The following is a 21,826-nucleotide window of genomic DNA, read 5'->3' as shown; positions in this document are numbered from 1 at the left end:
CTCTGCTCTGATTGAGACACAGGAAAAAGGGGTTTTTATATGTATATGCATGTAGTCCTCTTAGTATACTCTGTTGGTCTTAAGCTTTCATTTGAAAAGTATCCGTTTTGTATAACTAATAACGCATCGTTCGGTGCGAGGTTTTGTTTTTAGTTCATTCGAATATTTTACTAGATAAATGTATTAGTATTATCTTTGAATGGAGTTTGTAATATTCAAACCAGCGCTTTATAAATCAGATTTTCAATTTTTCCGCTGCGTATTTTCGAAAAAGATTTTATAAAGGCAGAGTTAATTAAATAACGGGTTTGGGCGTTACAAAGTGGTATCAGAGCAGGTCGTCTTCGGACTGTGAGGTTATGTGTCAATCAGAGCCGGTCTGTGCATTCAGATCGAGTGAGCATGTGTGCCAGTTGTGTCTGTCTGTTTTTGTTGTGTATTATTATGTTTATAGCTTGAGTGTTTACTTAAGTGTGAATGTATTCTCGTGTTTAGAAGTTGTTGAAAGCATGCTATATTTTATATGTATATATATATACATGTTTGAATTGATTTTGTGGGATTCATATCTGTGAGTGATATGAAATGTAATGCATGTACTTGACTCGATGTCTTGTGTACATCGATGTTTCATTGTCTTACATATAGTTTAGTTATAAATATATGTATAGACATGTGGTAGTAATTATGTATGCTAGTTGTTACGTAGGTTGTTACATTAGCATAGATGGGAATAGTGTGTTTATGTATTTTGTAGTGGTGTGTATGTCAAGAGGACTGCACCGGGGTTTTGAGTAGATACTTAGATATCTTACCTTATGTTTACCCTTTGCATACGACATGCATGTGAATGCTGTCGGTATTAGATTTCTCTTGGGAGGAATAGATTTGGAATCGATAGGACGGTTAGGTGCTTACACCAAATGTTCTAGTGGAAGTGTAAAGGTGGGTTTGAGATAAGTGGGGGAGAAGATTTTGTCTCTCCAAGATGTTTCGAACGCGAGAAGTAAGGACGAATAGAGATGTTCTTGAAGTGGATTGTTTAAGATTGAGTAGCGTTGTTCGAAGTGGAGTTCTTATTTGGAGAATATTTTGGAGGAAGTATCAGATGATCATTTCGGAGTGAGTCGGAATGAAGTTGTTTAGCCGTAGGGAGAATGTGGCCATTGGGGAACGATGGAGCAGATTGAATGTTAAGTGAACACCGTTGCTGGGAAACGGAGAAGACGTGTGCGTCGAGGGTAAGAAAACCTAGTGATGATCATACGACGAGTATGCGAATGGTGGGTACCTTGAGGGTTAAGTTAAGTGGGAGATTGATGTCAAGGATGGAAGGTGTGGTTAGGGAACTGAAAACCCGATTACATTAAGTGGGACTGGTGGTGTTTCTAGCGGAACTCGTAGCAAGAATGTTCCATTGTTTGGTTGTCTTTCACTTGATGGTTCATCCTCAAAGAGGAGGAAGAGTGATAAAGATGGAAGCTTTGTTGATGAAAAGTTTTCAGAGGAATCTGATGAGAGTTGTGTTGGAATCAACAAGACGGAGATCATGGTTGTTTGGAAATCAACTTTCGATAGTAGCTGAGATTTAAATACAGAATTACTAGGTGATCAAGAAGAGCCTAGGAAGGATTTATAAAGGTTGAGTATGTTTGAACCGAGTAGTCATTTCTTGGAATGGAAAAAGTCGGTGGAGACTAAGTGATGTTGGGAACATCGTATATGTTGGAGTAGTATAGTAATACTATGTGGTAAGGAAATAAAATATTTTGGATATTTTCGTCATGGATGATGAAATGATAGTTAGTCGACGAGTGACTTAAGGTAATATTTTGGATAAAAGTACCTCGACGGAAAAGTGACATTGGAAATGTCGTGTTAAGGAACCTAGAAATTTGGATAAGAGATTGTTTGGAAAATAAAACAGTTATAATGGGGTTCGACGCAACGATTAGGGAGTTGCGAAGGAAAAGAATTTGACGGTTGGAGATAATATATTTTTTTGGAATGTGTTAAGAACTTTGAGAAGTTGGACAACAGATGAGTGTAGAAGTTGTGCTACCGAATGAATGGTTGGAGTGAGATTCGACGCAGTTAAGAACTTATGGAATTTGAAAAGTTGTGAAGTATGCAACGGAAGAGTCTTTCGGAGTATTATGTGTTAGCCTCGTCCGAGTGCAATGGTGAAGCTCTGCTCTGATTGAGACACAGGAAAAAGGGGTTTTTATATGTATATGCATGTAGTCCTCTTAGTATACTCTGTTGGTCTTAAGCTTTCATTTGAAAAGTATCCGTTTTGTATAACTAATAACGCATCGTTCGGTGCGAGGTTTTGTTTTTAGTTCATTCGAATATTTTACTAGATAAATGTATTAGTATTATCTTTGAATGGAGTTTGTAATATTCAAACCAGCGCTTTATAAATCAGATTTTCAATTTTTCCGCTGCGTATTTTCGAAAAAGATTTTATAAAGGCAGAGTTAATTAAATAACGGGTTTGGGCGTTACAGCTCCAACCAAGATAGAGGCAAATAACGGCCTTCCCCTACGATACGAGGACTATCTTGGCAGTTGAGTCTATTGGGCCAGTTATCCCGGCCCAATAGACCAACCTTTGGCCCAGCGCTGGGGGCACTATATAAGCTCTCCTAGACAGGAGAGCCAGGTATTCTGAATCATTCTATACCTTACTTTCTCTCTCTTCTCTTGTATCTCCCTTGTTCTCTTTGCTGACTTAGGCATCGGAGCACCTGCAGGTACAAACCCCCCCTTCGGTGTGGAAGCTTGCTCAACGGACCGGCCTCAACCTTTCTGATCATCAGGTTAGATCATGTTCATTTTTGTTCCTATTTCATGGTTCTACTTGAAGCTATAGTTGTTGTGTTATCTATGCGTGCTGATATGGGTAGAGCTCAAAATGGGGAAAATAAATTCATGGGTATGTTATTAAAGGTGGATATGAAGGATATCAGATTAAAGTTGTTAGAAAATCTGGAAATTATTGATGAATTTATGAAGGACATAAAGAAGAATGTGTGGAAGAAGATGAAGAGATAGAAAAATGATTTAATTGGTGATAGTGCACCATTAGATTCCATATGGACATGCAAAATCCAATGGTCTCTTTGTTACAATAAGATCAAATTAAGATCAAGTGGTTAAAATTAAAAGATTTATTGAGGTATATGGTGGACCGCTTACGATGTTAGTCCACCTTATAAATTTGGTTAAAAGTTAACGGAGAGGACCTTTTTGACTAACAGATATATCATTAAGGGACTCAAATGGAACATTTATTCATTAAGGGACCAAAGTGAAACCAAAAATTTCTTTAAGGGACCAAAATACTAATTAAGCCTAAATTGTAGCAAACAAAACAAGAATGTTAGCATAACATAATCCTTCAATTCAAACACTCTCATCCACCATTGCTTCCATTCTATCATTAAACAACAAGGCACAATAGTTGTCAAAGGATAAATATAACTTCTCTGAAGCATTGATCACTGTCTTAACGTTGTTGTTGTTCGCCAATGAACGATACCTTTGCACCCCCTTCTCGTTCTTGTCGAGCAAATTTGGTCTCATGGACATGTTTCATTAGTTTAATGGACCAAATTTGACTCATATTCAAGAGACTTCTCTGCCATGCTCAACTTTCATAAGCTCATCTCTTTGCGTCGAGTCAATCACCTTCCCTTGTTCTCTTACTTCAACCTTAAAATTGCCATTTTTTCATTCAACGAAACTCTCTCGATTGGTGAGTGTGGATTCAATTTTGTTCGCATAAACACTCTTATTATTCACCCTCGTCATTTCCAAATTGATGTTTGTGCTAAAAATTTGATCGTAATCTTTATGATGGATTTTTCTTTGTCTTGATTTTATAGTTTTCAAGGCACGAGGAGTGGATCAATGAAGTGACATTATTGGAGGTAATCAAGTATTCAAATATGTTGAGATTGGTGGAAACTTTTATTGAAAGATGAATTCAAAAGTTTCAATGAAGCAAAACACTGTAACGACGCAGTGTGGTCACAGTAAGTAGAGAGAGATAGATACACAGAGAGAGAGAGAGAGAGAGAGAGAGAGAGAGAGAGAGAGAGAGAGAGAGAGAGAGAAGGGTGAACATACTTGAAAACATATGGTGTATAACCTCCATATTAGTTAATGCGGATCTTCATGATCTAATGAGTAAAATATATCTTGCATTGTAGGAGAAATGATAGCCTTGCGCACACTTGCCTTGACATTTTTGTTTGTTGACCCTTGTACATAAAGACTTGATGTACGGTTTTAAATGAGCTTAATGAGGATATATGAACCTGATTCAATTGTCTAATAATAGCGCTATATTTTCTCAACTAATGTGTGAAGCCTTACTCTAAAGTGAAAATTTTTGGAGAAAATATACAATTTTTCTCTTCACTAAACAATTTTTCTCTTCACTAAAGTAATCTTATTTGAAACATTTCAACACATGAATACATCAAGCATTGACTCCTTATCTTCCTTTCCACTCATAAGTCATGTTTAGGTGAATACTTGATTATCGTAAAAAAAATTGTTTCTCTCAATGTTTTTAAGGGCTTGTAATTGGTATTGATGAATTTAGGTGTTCACGCTAGTTTATCTTTCTTTCTTTGTGACGTACTTATATGTGTATTATGCTCGTCTTGGGCTCGGTTGCATTGTTAATAAAATTTAGCTGTTTAAGAAAAGAAAAAAAAAACCATGCATGACACAATCACATCATAACGTGTTTTCGCTTCATTAAAACCTCCGAGTACATCTTTCATCACAATTCCAACCTCGTCAAACTTACTTGAATGCTTGATTACCGTCAACTTTTTTTGTTTCTCTCTACTCACTATGTATGTGTTTGGTTCTGCGGTGGACAGAATTGATTTTGATAGAATTGAGTTTGACAGAATTGATTTTAATAGAATTGAGTTTGATAGAATTGATTTATGTTTGGATATATTCATACAAAAGTGAGTTGAACAAATAATTTGAGTGTAAAAATCAATTCTAGAATGAGAAGCTACAATTTCTAGCTTCAAGTAGAATCCATTCTGGAGGCAGAATCAATTCTAGTTTTGAGGAACCAAACAAGTCAGAATTTATTCTACATGTCCAGAATCAATTCTGGCTGCTCCAGAATTGAAACCAAACATACACTATATCATCATCACATCATTACAATCTCTCTTCTTCATTAAAACCTTTGAATTCGTCTTTCATCACAATTACAATTAACCTCATCAAATTTGAATGTTGTAATTGACGCTGAACTTGATAGAAAAGACAACAATTCGATCACCTATAACTACAATTGATATGAGGCTGAAACCACTTGCTAGACAGACTACCGAACCTGATACTAAAAGCGAAAAAAATAAAAAATTGAATGTTCGATTATTACCAAAAAGAAAAAAAAATTAGCAAACTGGTGGACCCATTAAGATTGGCCCTATCCTATCTGATATCCAACAGTAAGTAACCAACCACTCTCTTTGATTCTCTCCACCTTCATTTTCTTCACTCACACAACAATGGGCGCAACCAGTGACCCAACCCAAGACACTTCCGACGAACAACAAAAACGCTCCGAGATCTACACCTACGAAGCACCATGGCACATCTACGCCATGAACTGGAGTGTCCGTCGTGACAAAAAATACCGATTAGCCATCGCTTCTCTCTTAGAACAATACCCTAACCGCGTCGAAATCGTTCAACTTGATGACACAAACGGTGAAATCAAATCCGATCCAAATCTCTCTTTCGAACATCCATATCCACCTACCAAAGCAATCTTCATCCCTGATAAAGATTGCCACCGTCCTGACCTCTTAGCTACCTCCAGTGATTTTCTCCGTATTTGGCGGATCTCCGATTCCGATGAGTCTCAATCTCGAGGCGGCGTCGAACTCAAGAGTCTTCTTAATGGTAACAAAAACAGTGAGTATTGCGGTCCGATTACTTCATTTGATTGGAATGAAGCTGAACCTCGAAGAATCGGAACTTCGAGTATTGATACTACTTGTACTATTTGGGATATTGAGAAAGAAACTGTTGATACTCAGTTAATTGCGCATGATAAAGAAGTTTATGATATAGCTTGGGGTGGTGTTGGTGTTTTTGCTTCTGTTTCTGCTGATGGATCTGTTAGGGTTTTCGATTTACGCGATAAGGAACATTCTACGATAATTTACGAAAGTTCTGAAGCTGATACACCGTTAGTTAGGCTTGGTTGGAATAAACAAGATCCTCGTTATATGGCTACGATTATTATGGATACTGCCAAGGTTGTTGTTCTTGATATTCGTTTTCCGACATTACCTGTTGTGGAATTGCAGAGACATCAAGCTAGTGTTAATGCTATTGCTTGGGCACCACATAGTTCTTGTCATATTTGTACTGCTGGTGATGATTCTCAAGCTTTGATTTGGGATCTTTCATCAATGGGTCAACCTGTTGAAGGTGGTCTTGATCCTATTTTGGCTTATACTGCTGGTGCTGAAATTGAACAACTTCAATGGTCTTCTTCTCAGCCTGATTGGGTTGCTATTGCTTTTTCAACTAAGCTTCAGATTCTCAGGGTGTGACTGTGATCAAAAACAGAAAATTTTACTTTGTTGATTCTTCTTCAAACCAAGGTGGGTTTGTTGTTTTTTTTAAAAATGAATTTAGTAGTACTTGTTTTGATGTTGTTAAAAAGGTTAACCTTTTATTGGATTTAGAGAATTAAGATACTTTGGGTTTGGTGGAACTGGAAGAACAAGTATTGAATTGTTCTGATAAGATTATCATAAGATGAACATAGTATGTATTGTTACATTGTTGTTAGGTGGAAAACCCTATTCTATGTAAATGTTTTTAGACTTTAGTTTCATCTTTTATTTTGGTTATATGTGTTTGGTTTGGTACTAAGTACTAACTGTTAACAGCTACTATAAAGCACCAAACCTCTAGGATTAGACGTGTCGCACTGTACTTGTCCGACAACTTAGACAAGTGCCGTCTCTTTGGGTTGGTGTCTGACACTGCATGACAATCATACGACTCATGTCGGACAACCCAACAAGTATCCCAATTTTTAAATTTTTTAATTTGCTTCGACAACAAACCATCTTAGACTCTCTTTGAACACATCTCAAACACATTTACAAAGATGAAAGATGTGTCAAAACAATGTTGATTACAACGAGGGGTTAAAGACGTTAAATTTGATTACATGTTTAGCTTTTTTTGACGAATAAATAAAAGTCAAATACTATCGTAACTTGTTTTAAAATTGTTTTTAATCAAATAAATTGTTCAATTAGATGCAATTGTATATACATGTAGCAGTGTCGGTGTCCTGTGTTTTTAACATTTGTAGTGTTCATATTGTGTCAGACTCTGTGCTTCATAGGTTAAAAGTTTTGGTTTTTGATGATTTGTTGTGTGCTTAGGTTGTGTTTGGTTTGGTATTGGTTGTCTGGATCATGGATGCGTTTTTATTTTTTCTGGTTGTATGACCATGACCTGATAACTTTTTCGGTTTTCGTCGGAAATCATTTGCACACAGTCGAGCTGCGTGGGGGCTGAAATGTGTAATAAATTCTCCCCGAAAGTTGTAACTGTTGCATTTTTAGGCTTGAATTCAAACCTGGGACCTGATCTTTAATTATCAACACTGATGCCCGGTGGTGTAACTGGGAGTATAATAGTGTGTTTGGAACAGCGTTTGTAGGCTTGCGTCCATTTTTGTGAAACACGTAAATCATATTAGAATCGGGAGGAGGGTAATAGATCGTAACTCAGAATCGTAACATGGATTGTAAGATCCTACCAAAACAGAGGATCATAGATCGGAGAAGGATCATAATACAAAATTGTAGATGCATTTTTATTTTTTCTGGTTGTATGACTATGACCTGATAGCTTTTTTGCCGGAAACCATCTGCACGAAGTCAAGCTGTATTGTAACACTGCTGCCTGCATTTTTAGGCTTTGAATTCAAACCTGAGACCTGGTTTAAGTAGAAAGTTATTGGGTTGTCACATGATATCTTTCATTGTTAAATCTTATCTTTACTGGGACACCCGTATCTATTAGAAAGCTGATGCACAGTGGTGTAACCGGAAATGTTTGGAGGCTTGTGTCCCCATGCGATGCTACCGTGAAAAATACGGAGCTATAAAATGTAGCAGTGGGCAAACATGCATTTCCACTGTGAAAAGTGAAGTTTTCTAACGGAGACTAAGTGCATGTATGAAATCATGGTCACTCACCATGAATCCCAACATGCACTAAGATGGGTTTTGTGTGTCATGGGATAAGGAGACCAACCTTCTCCTTCCCATTTATCTCTGCATTTTGTATGTATGCTAGTTTTCTTTAGACTGACCAGGGTTCTGCAGTGTACTTCTGTTATAAGGTTATTGGCTTTCTTTTTTAACTCAGACAAGACAATAGAGGGTTATGGAAGATTGAAGTTGGTCTTTAGAGACTCATAAGAATAACATTACATTGTCTAAACAAAAAGATCACAAACCAAAGCCACTTGGAAGCAAATGCTTACATTATTAAGATGAGATCAACAATTTTTTGAAGCAAATGCTTACTGGTCAAATCATTGAATACGATGATGGGATCCATCTGAACTACTCTATTTGTAGATTTATAGTCAACAATCACTCGTTTATTTCCATAAACTAATAGCAATGCATCATTTTTTAATGTTGGCTGTTTCGGGATGAGGAAAAATCAGACGACTAGCATAGTTTAGCTGAAAATTGATTCTTTTACTATCCAGATAATAATATTAAAATGAGTAGCGTACTAGCCTTCCTTAGCACATGAGTGTGAAATTCTGCATAGACTCCACAGACAAGGATCATGTTTAACGGTACATGATGTCAACTTTCAACTTTGAGTACTAGTATTAGTTTTTTCACGTGAAAAGCAAAAGTTTAAGCATTTTGATCCCTTGATTATAACTACTACATTCTGTGCGGTTAGATGTCCATGATATTTTTTACTAAAACAAATTAACTCATTGTAATTAAAAAAAATCATAATACTTCCAAGGAGAATAAGAAAGTCATTGCGATAAGTGTAAGATATAGGCATTCTTGTTAAACAATTGAGAAAAATGAAGAGGATTTCAATGGAGAAAATTCATTTCTTCATAAGCATAACCCCTCTAAGATTTAAAGTTTCGGACCCAACCATCATACTTTACAAACAAAGCATCAAATACACTAATTTTATAAAAACTCTAGAGTGGAGACAGCAGTTGCAAAATCACATACAGCAGCTGCAGTCACACGCACGGCAGCAGCAAACAGTCCAAGCTGAGCAGCATTGGAGACATCCACCTCAGTTACATAATAAAATGCAATGTTGACGCGAGTTTTTACGGTACAGCTGAAACGACAAGATGAGGATGGTGCGCACGTGACTATAGAGGACGATTAGTCATTGCAGGAGCCAATCTTTGCAAGCAAAGCTCAACACATTGGAGGAAGAAGCAATGGCCATCAAGGTAGCAATAGGTGAAATGATACAAAGAGATCTATGCATGTCATTTTCGAAAGTGTCTCAAAAATTGTAGTTGATGCTATTACTTCTAGGCAAGTAGGAATATCTGAGTTTAGTATGTTGTTGGTTTCCCACATTAAGTCATTATTATTGTTAAATCCCAACTTTGAAGTCAAGTTTGTCAAATGAGGTTGTTCATTCGTTAAGAGCGACCTATTCTATGTCTAGTCGCCATATTTTCGAGTCGATTCTTCATTGTATTGGGAACTATTTGATTAATAAAATGAATTAAGTTTGCTTTTGTAAAAAAAAAAAAAAACCCTCTAGAGTGGAGACAGTTACATTTATAACTAGTTTTCATTTTTGAAGGTTAAAAGTAGTTTCTATATTATGGTTGATAAACCATTGAGCACATTCTAATTAATAAAATGCTACAAGTTTTTTGTTTTTAATTTTTTTTTATGCAAATGCTACAAGTTTACTTTCTTTAAGAAAATAAAAAATTACAGCCATTCATTGAATATTTGCTATCCAAAATCTAATCCTTACTTTGGTTGGGCTCATCAGTCACAACCACACTCCCACAACTTATTTGCTTACAGTTACAACACTTTATATATAGTACTCCCTCTAATTTAGATTAGTTTGAAGATTCATTTAAAAAATATCTATATGATTATATTATAAATTAAATATTTCATTTATTCAATGAAAATAAAAAATGATTTATTTTTTATAAAAATGATCAAAAAGAGTAATACATGCATGGTGGCGTTTAAGACGCCATCCATAATTAAATATATTAATAGTCAATTTTTTTAATGACAAAAGACAATTGTGCCTTTTTAATTTAATTAAAATAAAAAGTCAAGCAAAATAATTTTGTCTACACAACGATTTTTTTTTTTTGACAGGAACGATTTTCTTTTCTGAAAATATAAAAAATAATGAATCATATTCTTAGTTAATTCAACACAATTTAACCATTTGTTTCTTTAACTTCCAAAAAATAAAACCACCATTCTTAAAAGTCTTAAAACTAATTGAGAGTCTGTTTACAACTAAAAAGATATTCCACCAAAACTTAGCATAAAAAAAAGTTTAGAGCAAAACAGTAGCATTGCTATCTCTATATTAAAGGCAAACCACAATTTTAGTCCATGGAAGTGTACCTCGCTATCGCATTCGTTTCTGAATGTATAATAATTGTAATTAGATCCATAAGTATCATTTTAATTAGTCATTTTGGTCCTCAAATATGTTTTTAGATAGTCAACTTGATTCTCAAATGTATTTTTCGTTAGTGATTTACCTGCAGTTTTGATATGACGGTCAATTACACTTGTGGGACTCAAATGTGGTTTGCCCCTGGATTAATAGTCAAAATTTCAAAATTATACTGCCATATAGATAGTGAAACAATGAAATGAGTTACTTTACACAATAACACCACCGCCACATGTTTAACCAAGAATTTGCTTCCTTGCAAAGACTCTCTATACTACAATTAACATCTGCTTCAAAAAATTCAGTCTTCCTTGTAGACTGAATCATGGTTTTCAGCTACTTTCTCTGTAGCCAAACCAACTCTTAAGGTTCAACATAGCAAGGTTGAACTCTAATATGTTTCATTCACCACTTTGATTTTTCTTGGTTTGGAATAAATGTCACCTTATCCAAACATTACAACAACAATCAACAATTTTCCAACATGAAGGTATCATCATGTTACACACCACATGTTAACATATTTCAAGAAACAAGATTTGGTTCAGAAGAAGCTCGTGTGTTTCTTCAAAATTGCAACAGTTTCAACCAACTCAAACAAATCCATTCTAGAATTATCCGTTTTGGTCTCACACATGACCAATTACTTATCAGAAAATTATGTCAAATTTCTTCTTCATATGGTAAAATCAACTATGCTACTTTGGTATTTGATCAACTCAATGACCCTGATACTTTCACTTGGAATGTTATGATTAGAACTTATAATACAACTGGTTCACCGAAAAAAGCTCTTTTTTTGTTTAATGAGATGTTATGCAATGGCTTTTTACCTGATAAATTTACATACCCTTTTGTTCTGAATGCTTGTATTGCTTCTGATTTTATTGATTTTGGAAGAGTGACACATGGTCTTTCGATAAAAATGGGATTTTGGAGTGATGTTTATGTGCAGAATAATATGATGAATCTTTATTTCAAGTGTGGGAAGAATGTAAATGATGGGTGCAAGGTGTTTGATAAAATGCGTGTTAGAAATGTGGTTTCTTGGACTACTGCGATTGCTGGGCTTATTGCTTGTGGGAAATTGGATACTGCCAGGGAAATATTTGAGAAGATGCCTTCTAAAGACGTTGTTTCGTGGTCAGCAATGATTGATGGGTATGTGAAATGCGATCAACCGATTAAGGCTTTTGATTTGTTTAAAAGGATGCTGGTTGATAATGTGAGGCCAAATGAGTTCACTTTGGTTAGCTTGATCAAAGGTTGTACTGATTTGGGTAGTCTTAAATTGGGAAGACGGATGCATGATTTTGCTCTAAAGAATGGTTTTGAGCTTGGACCTTTCTTGGGTACTGCTCTTATTGACATGTATAGCAAATGTGGTAGTTTAGATGATGCTGTCAAAGTGTTTGGTTTGATGCAAGTGAGAAACTTGGCTACTTGGAATACGATGATTACTAGCTTCGGTGTGCACGGATATAGGAATGAAGTGCTGGCTGTTTTTGAAGAAATGGTGAAGGCCAATGTAGTTCCCGACGTTATTACTTTTGTAGGTGTTTTGAGTGCTTGTGTTCAAATGAAAAGTCTTGAAGAAGGCCAAAAGTATTTCACCCTCATGACAGAACATTACGGTATAACACCTATCTTGGAACACTATACATGCATGGTTGACCTCTATACTCGTGCTAATGAGTTGAATGAGATTTGTGCATTTGGGGACACAATATCAGCGTCAACTAAAGCAAATCATAATGTGGCAGAATTGCTTCAAGAGAGCAAACTCACTTGTGTTGATGAAATGGAGAAACTCATACACAAGCATTGCAGGGATTATGATTTATCAGATTTGGTTTTAGATCATTCTGCAACTCCCACCCAGCCAAATTTCATCGGTTCGATTCAAATTGCATCTTGAATTCTTGATCCAACTGTTGAGATTTGACTGCACTGGCCGGAATGCTGCAGGGGATCCAGGTTACTACAATATCAGTGAAACAAGTACATGAGTTGTGACTTGTTTTAATGTTCTCTATCACACCATGTGCAGCTTATGTGAATATAGCTTCTTAGATGTGTATAACATGCTTCTGGAATCGTAATCATCTCCAATCATTTTTAGCATTATAGAATGATACCAATTTATTTTTGAATTATACAATGACATCAAGTTGATCCTGAAGTCATTTCTTTTTGTAGTGAATTATTATTTGTCCACCAAAATAATAAATTTTACATTTTTTATCGGGTGTTCCATTGGCGAGTGAAGGTATCGTCCGAGGCAGTGATCAATGCTTCAGAGAAGTTCCATTTCTCCTTTGACGACAGAATGGAGGCAGTGAGGGAATCAAAGTGTTCGAATTGTAGGATAATGGTCTGCCAGCATTCTTGTTTTGTTTGCTGCAATTCATTTTCAAAATTTTCCTCTTTATACCGTTGAAATTGATTAAATGGAGATGCCGTTATCTGTAACATCACCATTTCTCACCTAGATTTTATAGACCTTATGAAAATGTTGCAATGAATATCAATTTACTATCACATTTGTTGATATTTGTGTAAGTTCCCTCAAAGGGTTTTTGTGGGAATTATGTACTCTTCTGCACAACCGTATTGCTTGTGAAATAATCATATAAGTAAGTTCAATAGCTTGTGATTAGGGGAGTCGCACTTCAAGATCACCCCATCAATTTATGCTGATGTGATACAATAAGTAAAGTGAATAAACTATGGATTTATTGGGTACCAATTCTCTGTGCGAGTGCCTCAGTGAAGAAGAACAAGAACTCATATTGTTCTTCTTATGATTCTTTGTTCTGCAACATCAATAGTAGTCGCAGTAGAAGACAGAAGAGGAATGTCATGGCTTCGAATCATGTAACTAACAATTACATGTGCCACTTGGAATCAATGAAGATTCTGCTATCTGGTGCTGGCCGCATTCCTCATTTGAATCATGTCATTCTCGGTATAAGAAAGTATTAGTTTATAGCTCACTCCACCGAATTGTTGAGAAAACGGTTATATTCAATATATCTGTTTCGCATAATAAGTGAAACAAAAGCTCTATTGAGAAATGGAATGTGTAAAAAAATCTAAGGATGATGTGTCGTGTAAAAGAATCAAACGATCATGGTAGCAACTGAACTAGTTTTCTTGTGATGCTTTGTGCTTTGATTTTACTAGTTTCCATGTTCTGATGCCTTACTAGTTTTAATGTTCTGATGCTTATTTTCTGTGATGCTTTACTAATGTTAACTAGTCTATTGATTTTTTTGTTTGTAGACCAAATGATAAATATCACATAAAATTCACACAGAAATGAAAAATTTTCAATTTGAACTTAGGATACCACGAATATTCGGCGGTAATACTTAATTTAAAGTTACTTATTTTATTGGTTGAATTTCTTGAATTTATATTCTCCATAAATAATGAAGGGCTAAGATTGAGATTACTTCCTATGGAGTATGCATATCCAAACCTATATCACACACATGTGTGATGGAGTGTGTGATTATTAATGACCTTAAGAAGAAACAAAAAACTGCAAATTGGGTTTGTGATTTGTGAGCAAACTTCAAACCAACATGGAACCCATATGAAGAGTGGCCACAACATTTCTCTTTGTCCACTAGTATCCCTTGTCGCATAGTACTTTGTATTTGATGTCTTTTTATCAGATATTCTAAAGTGAGCAACTCAGTTTGGATATTTTTTTCTTCTAAAATTAAGTTAACTTGAAATAAAAAATGAGTATTAACAACTATTTATTAATAAACTAAATGTGAATATTACACATACATTATAATAAATTATGATTTTCTTTTAAAAAAAAACTTAAAATTTTCACTTTATAATGTAGTCATTTTAAATTTGTCAAATCCTTTTTTCTTGTGTGCTTCTCAATCTCATTGCTGCCTCAATATTCATCCTTTATATTATTTTTTCATTTTGTATTTTTTTAAATATTTTTTATCTCTTCCCTTTTAATAGTTTTTCAGTAAAATTTCTCCCAAATGTGTTATAGGTGTACCGGCGTATGAAAAAAAAGGATATGGGCACGTACCGTGTGAATACCAGCACCAGATACGTATTCACTATTGATACTCTCCCTTAAATGACGTATTTGTGCTTCATAGACCAATCTAAAACAATAGTAATTTTTGACAGAATTTTATTGTCCACTGATGTAACTAGAAAGCATAACCCATATAAGATATGAAGATTAAGGCCCAACCAACCATGATTTACAATAGGAAAAAAATGAGTGAGTGAGAGTGAGATCATATTCATGATTGGACTTATTACAAGCACAAAAACAAAGCATCAATTACAGCCATTCATTGAATCTTATGCTATCCAAAATCTAATCCTTACTTTGGTTGGGCTCATGAGTCACAACCACACAACCACATTGCCACATCTTACTTTGCTTACAACACTTTATAGTAACATGTATAACTAACAATTCTCTATACTACAACTTTCTTCTGCTTCAAAAAATTCAATCTTCCTTGTAGATTCAATCATGGCTTCGGCTACTTTCTCTGTAGCCAAACCAGCTATTAAGGTTCAATATATTATCACTCATTCTTTTTCTAATGTTTCATTAATATTGTGACATTTTTAGATAGTGATATTAACTAGCTAGTGCTAATTGCATATACTAATGTTTTTATTTTTAATTCATTGGTTTGTTTTAGGCAAGTGGGAAATGCTTTTCTTCTGAATTCAATGGTCACAGGAACTCATCAGGATATCTTCACTTATCTAGCAAAACTTCAGATGAGTTCCATTCTGTTGTTTCCTTCCAAACCAATGCAGTAAGTTTCTATCTTCAATGAGTGTCTCATTATTTGAGTTTAACTTTTATGCAATTTTAGTGTAAAAAGTTTTACAATGTTTACCCGTACCACATAATGACCAATCATGTGTATGACTTAAGATGTTACCGATAAAAGTTAAATCTTTTCAACGATACATTTACGATTACGATTGATTGTGAGCATAACATATGTGTCTAATCGAATTACCAAAATGTCATTTTTTTAAGTTAGTATCTAAAATATCTCTACATATATCTATTTGGTGTGATTTAATTAAATGCATGTATTACGCCATATTACGCCATTGTTGCATAACATTTAATCTCTTATTTGATCACTTAATAGTCTCTATGAATAATCTATGCTCGACAAAAATGTATAGCTCTAAAATTCTATAACAAAACCAAAATTTTCTTGACAGATTGATGAGGATGACAAAAGTTATTGTCAGTAACTTCATTCTTTCCATTTTACTGCTAGATTAAAGTCCTTTAGATTAATATTTTGATTCATCTAAGTTATCAATCATTTCACATTAATATAAGGCCATGTGTTTGCACCAAAGATACCATGAATTGATGTAACAAACTTAAGTGACATGTTAACCAAGACATTGGACTCAAATGGTTAATGAGTTCTCCCTAGGACGAATTGTTCGGGAGAACCCGAATTCGATTCCTGGTGGGAACAATTCTTGGCCAGACTTTAATTACCTCGTGGCCGAACTCTGGATTACAGGGGCTCATTCCCCTAAGAACCATAGGGTTAATAAATAAAACAAACTTAAGTGACATGTTTTACAATTTCGGATCTATTATCTATGAATATATTTATATTTGAAGGTTGGTGGAAGTAGTGGAGGATACAAGAAAGCTCTTGTAGTGGAAGCAAAACAACTGAAGGTAGCTATAAATGGATTTGGAAGGATCGGAAGAAACTTCTTGAGATGTTGGCATGGTCGTAAGGATTCACCTCTTGATGTCATTGCCATCAATGACACTGGAGGTGTAAAACAAGCTTCTCACCTTCTTAAATATGATTCCACACTTGGAATCTTTGATGCTGATGTTAAACCTGTTGGTAATGATGGTATTTCTGTTGATGGAAAGGTTATCAAAGTTGTTTCTGACCGTAACCCTGCTAACCTTCCTTGGAAGTAAGTTCTTCTTTCATTCATTAATTCATTTTGTTGCAATGAAATTATGTACTTTTAGAAAACATTTTTAGCTATTTTTACATCACATAATGTGTACTTTTTGTTACTAACTACCAACATGTTTATCAACATGGTATGTATGACATAAGTGGTAGATATTCGAGTCTCTTAAAGACACTATTGAATAAACAACTTAATTAAGCGTTTGTCATATAAGTGTTTATGTATAATATATTTCTATAACAAAAGATAAAGTAACACCAAATTATTTTCGTAAGCTATCTAGAATATTTTATGCAAATAATCTTAAAATGGGTTAGGGACATAATCTCTTCCAAGCTGCTTCCATAAGCTCTTCCAAGCAGTATCAAAGGTACTTATGCTAGTAGATAAACTCAAATAAGTCAATTCAAACAGTTCCTAAGTATGTGATTAGAGATTTGATTTGTAGTCACTGCATATAGAAAAATAAATGTCGGAATATATTAACTCGTAAATAGATTTTAGTTATCTCGTGAAATTAAACACCGCAATTGCGTGTGAAGGTATCTTAGTTTACCTAAAAAACAAGGAAATTGTTTTCTCAAATCAAACATATTCTTATGTGCTGAAATTGCTATTGATATTGCAGGGAATTGGGGATAGACTTGGTGATTGAAGGAACTGGGGTGTTTGTGGACAGAGAAGGTGCAGGGAGGCATATTACAGCAGGGGCTAAGAAGGTTCTCATCACTGCCCCTGGAAAAGGAGATATCCCAACTTATGTGGTTGGTGTTAATGCTGATGGGTACACCCATGAGGATAACATCATCAGCAATGCTTCTTGTACCACTAACTGCCTTGCTCCCTTTGTCAAGGTCCTTGATCAGAAATTTGGTAATGTACCTTGTCACCTCATTTTCTAACAAATATATGTATCTTTTTGTTTATAATAAAAATCCGACGGAGTATATCATAGGGTCGTGGATTCAGATCCTCTGCAGTTACATTTTTTCCACAGTGAGTTTTCAGTCATTCATCGTGATTACTGCCCATAGTCAAAGTCAATTGAGAGGGATTTGTATGGTTTAGATCCACATTGGACTACCTCCAGTGAAATTCCACTGGAGAGAATCCTGATCCTAGGGTTGTGCATCCGGAATAGTTTATTTGAGCTTGTATGTCATAAACTATTTTTGAATAAACATTTAATTAATTGTGTGTTTCTAACATATTACGACGTATTGGGCAATAGGTATCATCAAGGGTACCATGACTACCACTCATTCCTACACCGGTGACCAAAGGCTTCTTGACGCTAGCCACCGTGATCTAAGGCGTGCAAGAGCAGCAGCCCTCAACATTGTCCCAACTTCAACCGGAGCAGCAAAGGCAGTGGCCCTTGTCCTCCCATCACTCAAAGGCAAACTCAACGGTATTGCACTTCGTGTGCCAACACCAAATGTTTCGGTGGTGGACCTCGTCGTTCAAGTCACAAAGAAGACGTTTGCTGAAGAAGTGAACGAGGCATTCAGAGACAGTGCAGCTAAGGAATTGAATGGTATTCTCTCAGTTTGTGATGAACCACTTGTGTCTGTAGATTTTAGGTGCACTGATGTGTCCTCAACCGTTGATTCGTCATTGACAATGGTCATGGGAGATGACATGGTGAAGGTTATTGCTTGGTATGACAATGAGTGGGGTTACTCACAAAGGGTTGTTGATTTGGCTGACATTGTTGCCAATAACTGGAAGTGAGAGCCAAATAATGTTTTTCAATTATATATATGTATGTATCATGTGCCATTGTAATTTTGTACACTTCTTTTTTCTTTAATCTTCTAAACTTGTATTGAGAGATAGAACTATCAATTTTCTCTTGTTCCTCATTGTGCAATAAAAATTCTTACCTTCAAATCTAAATGTTGATACTAGGCCTCCAAATCTATGTATTATCTTCATGAATTGATCTTTTCATTTGAATCAACTCATAAAAGAATGTAACTCTATGTTGAAGGTTATGGACAATAATTAAAGTGAATCATAAGGATGTTAATGACATGCTAATAATGCAGTGAAAGAATGAATCAAGAATCAAAACAAAATGTCATTATAGAGTGATTGGGAAATCACCAAATTGTATTGAATTGTAATGTAATGAATAGGGTATTGTATCATCAACTTGTATCACTAGTGGCTAGCTATGAGGGTGATAAATGAGGCCAAATCCAAACACTTGGGTGCTGCCACAATCTGCAAAAGGAGTAAACCCACAGCATAATCTACAGAAAAGGATTACACGGTGTAACTGTGTTAACACAGTAGTCATTATTGACCGTCCAATCAACAATAAATGGCTGAGATTAAACCTGTGTATAAACTACATTAATCAATCAAAACTGTCTGAATGCTTTTGGAGGGCTGAGATTGCTTACGGCGTGTAACCGCGTGAAGCAGTTAACGCGGTCAATCGAGATCCTACCCACTTTAACATGTTTTCACACAAAAAAAGTGAGTGTCTTTAATTTATTAGCAAAAAAAGGAACATCTATGCAATGTGTATAGATGACATGCTGAACATGGTGCCATGTTCTCAAAGATGACTTAAATGACAATGTGTGTGATGACGAATCAGTAATTCGTGCAAAAAATACTCATCAATTTGAACATGGAAATAGATTGCAAATTGGCAATAATCATTGAACATAAATACAACATTACATCTTAGTACTTGATATAATTGTTGATTATAATTTCACTTGCTATTAGATATAATAGTACATTTCCCATAAGTGTAGCTCAAATGGTAGCTACCAGATACATTATTGAAGTGGCCGAGGTTCGAATCCCGGATTCCACACATCTCCACATTTAAATGTGTGAGAGTCTAATCACTAGACTACTTAAAAAAAAAGAAGAGAAAGATATAATAGTCCCTACATTACATAGAAAATACACTAATGAAATGAACACTCACCACAATAAATAAAGTTACTTTTTTGTTGTTCACGTGAGTTTATCGCATATGTTATGCAGAGTCGGAGTTTGAACTTCGGACACTCCACTTATTCACTTTTAAGGTGGAATTTCTGGCCACTAGGCTACTAGACCCAAAAAAATACAAATTAAATAAGTGGAGTGTCCGGGATTCAAACTCCGGCTACTGCATAATATGTGCGACGTCCCTACCAACTAAGTTAAGCTCAAGGAAACTATTTAATTTGTATTCTTTTTTTTGAAACTATTTAATTTGTATTTTACTACTGATTAAAAGTGAGGTGAAAAATTTGTTTGGGCCCAATAGTGTAGACACTGGAATCATATATATTTGGGCTGAAAATTTCAGTGTTCAATAGTGTTGAAAATTGCTCTTTAGGCCCTCTTAGTGCTTTCAGGCTCCCCAAAAACCCAAAAATATCCCTCTTTTGGATGGTTTGGAAGATACATTCCAAATATGCCTAATTTTGGAATGGCGTTAGTTTCGGATCCTACAATTCAAAATTGGTTAATTTCGGATTGTAACTTCCAAAATATAGAAAAGTTTAGAAAAAACGTCACACTTCGAAACGTACATTCCAAAATTAGTTAATTTTGATCCTACAATCCAAAACACTTTTAGAGGTAATTTGATCGGAACGGAGGCCTCAGAGCATGACATAAGAGCAATTTTCAATAGTGTTGTATTGGAACATTTAATTTGTTTGGGCTAAAAAATTCAAAGTACCCAATAGTGTAGACATCCTTGAATATCCATTAGATAGTTTCCCTTTCCTTTGTTTTCTTTTTTCTTTGTTTATCCGATATTGTACGAAAAAAAAATCCTTGAATATCCATTCTCAGAGATAAGCCTGAAATCACAAGGCTTTTGAGGACTATCTCTTTTTTGAAACAACAAAATGAAAGTACAATTTATACCTTTAACCAATATTAAATTAGAATAAAGTTCATGCATGAGTATCACCAAAAAAAAAAAAAAAAGTTCATGCATGAGTCTCATAAACTCATTGTTTGAGAAAATCAAAAGGGCTCGGACTCTTAAAGCTATTAAAATTTGAAATTGCGTTTTTCACTTCATCTTCATTGAACTGTATTTCCAAAGAAACTGCATCAACTTGACCTAACAATTTGAAATTCAAGTTTTTTAATTCAAAAGTGTATTTTGGATGGTAACAAGTGCCCCGGACCGAACGGTTTTAATTTTGAGTTCTTTATGATTTGTTGGGAGGTGGTTAAGGGCGATGTGAAGGCTTTGTTTCAAGAGTTATATTCTAACAGAAAGTTGCCTAAAAGAATTTTCTCTTACTTCATTACTCTCATTCCAGACCAAAAGCGATGAACCCACACTCAATTCCAGAGTTCCGACCAATACCCGTTCTTGGAAGTGTCCATAAAATTGTGGCTAAAGTGTTGGCAAAGTGCCTTGGAATGGTGGTGATGGGAAATCTAATTTCTAGTAATCAATCGACTTTCATCATTTATTGGCGGAATAAAACTCTCAAGAAGTTCTACCAAAAAAAAAAAAACTCTCAAGAAGTTTGTCAAAAAAAAAAAAAAAAACTCTCAAGAAGTGAGCAAAACTGACCATAAGTTTAAACTTATTACTAGTAGATTAAGGGGATGTATTGAGTTGAGATTTCAAAAGACAATTTTGTCAAAAAAAAAAATCTTGAAGATTTTAAAAAAATTTGTGAGATTGTATTTATTTTGTGAGATTTTAAAAGACTTTTTACAATCAAGATTCTTAACACAAGAATTTGTGAGATTTGTAACACAGACTTTTGAGATTTCAAAGTACTTTAATGACTCAATAAATTCGATATAAATTTCTTTAAATAGAAATAATGAATCAATCAATAATCAATGAAAATGAATAATTCCTTAAAAAAACCAATGAAGCAATTGAATTTTTTTTTGGTTGATAAACAATTGAAAGTCAAAAAAATAATATGAATCAATCATATATCTATATCTATAATTTATGACAATAATAAAGGGAAAACTTCAAATTTGGTGTAGACTATTTTTCTTCCAAAAATAACCTTCACAACAATTACATCTATGCCATGACAAAAATAATTATAACTTCCCTTCAATTTATTTT

The 21,826-nt window shown here is 34.8% G+C and overlaps 3 protein-coding genes across 3 annotated transcripts; all 3 read left to right on the top strand.

The window, feature by feature from the left end:
* The first annotated feature begins 5,452 nt into the window (after window positions 1–5,452).
* Window positions 5,453–6,892, top strand: LOC123890514 (WD repeat-containing protein LWD1). Its single transcript, XM_045940138.1, has one exon. The coding sequence runs from the start codon at window positions 5,556–5,558 to the stop codon at window positions 6,609–6,611; it is 1,056 nt and encodes a 351-aa protein (XP_045796094.1). The 5' UTR covers window positions 5,453–5,555; the 3' UTR covers window positions 6,612–6,892.
* Window positions 6,893–10,878: 3,986 nt separating this feature from the next.
* Window positions 10,879–13,299, top strand: LOC123892713 (pentatricopeptide repeat-containing protein At3g26630, chloroplastic-like). Its single transcript, XM_045942569.1, has one exon. It carries the CDS (start codon window positions 11,246–11,248, stop codon window positions 12,677–12,679), a length of 1,434 nt encoding a protein of 477 aa, XP_045798525.1. The 5' UTR covers window positions 10,879–11,245; the 3' UTR covers window positions 12,680–13,299.
* A 1,617-nt stretch (window positions 13,300–14,916) lies between these two features.
* On the top strand, window positions 14,917–18,648 carry LOC123889407 (glyceraldehyde-3-phosphate dehydrogenase A, chloroplastic). The gene is made up of 5 exons (XM_045938732.1): window positions 14,917–15,334; window positions 15,468–15,587; window positions 16,433–16,746; window positions 17,378–17,622; window positions 17,981–18,648. The coding sequence occupies exons 1-5, from the start codon at window positions 15,293–15,295 to the stop codon at window positions 18,481–18,483; spliced, it is 1,224 nt and encodes a 407-aa protein (XP_045794688.1). The 5' UTR covers window positions 14,917–15,292; the 3' UTR covers window positions 18,484–18,648.
* The last annotated feature ends 3,178 nt before the right edge of the window (window positions 18,649–21,826 follow it).

Source organism: Trifolium pratense, linkage group LG6 (genome assembly GCF_020283565.1).
Source record: "Trifolium pratense cultivar HEN17-A07 linkage group LG6, ARS_RC_1.1, whole genome shotgun sequence".
In the NCBI taxonomy this organism is placed as follows: domain Eukaryota; kingdom Viridiplantae; phylum Streptophyta; class Magnoliopsida; order Fabales; family Fabaceae; genus Trifolium; species Trifolium pratense.
The sequence above is the reverse complement of the archived record's forward strand: the minus strand, read 5'-3'. Positions and strand labels throughout refer to the sequence as shown.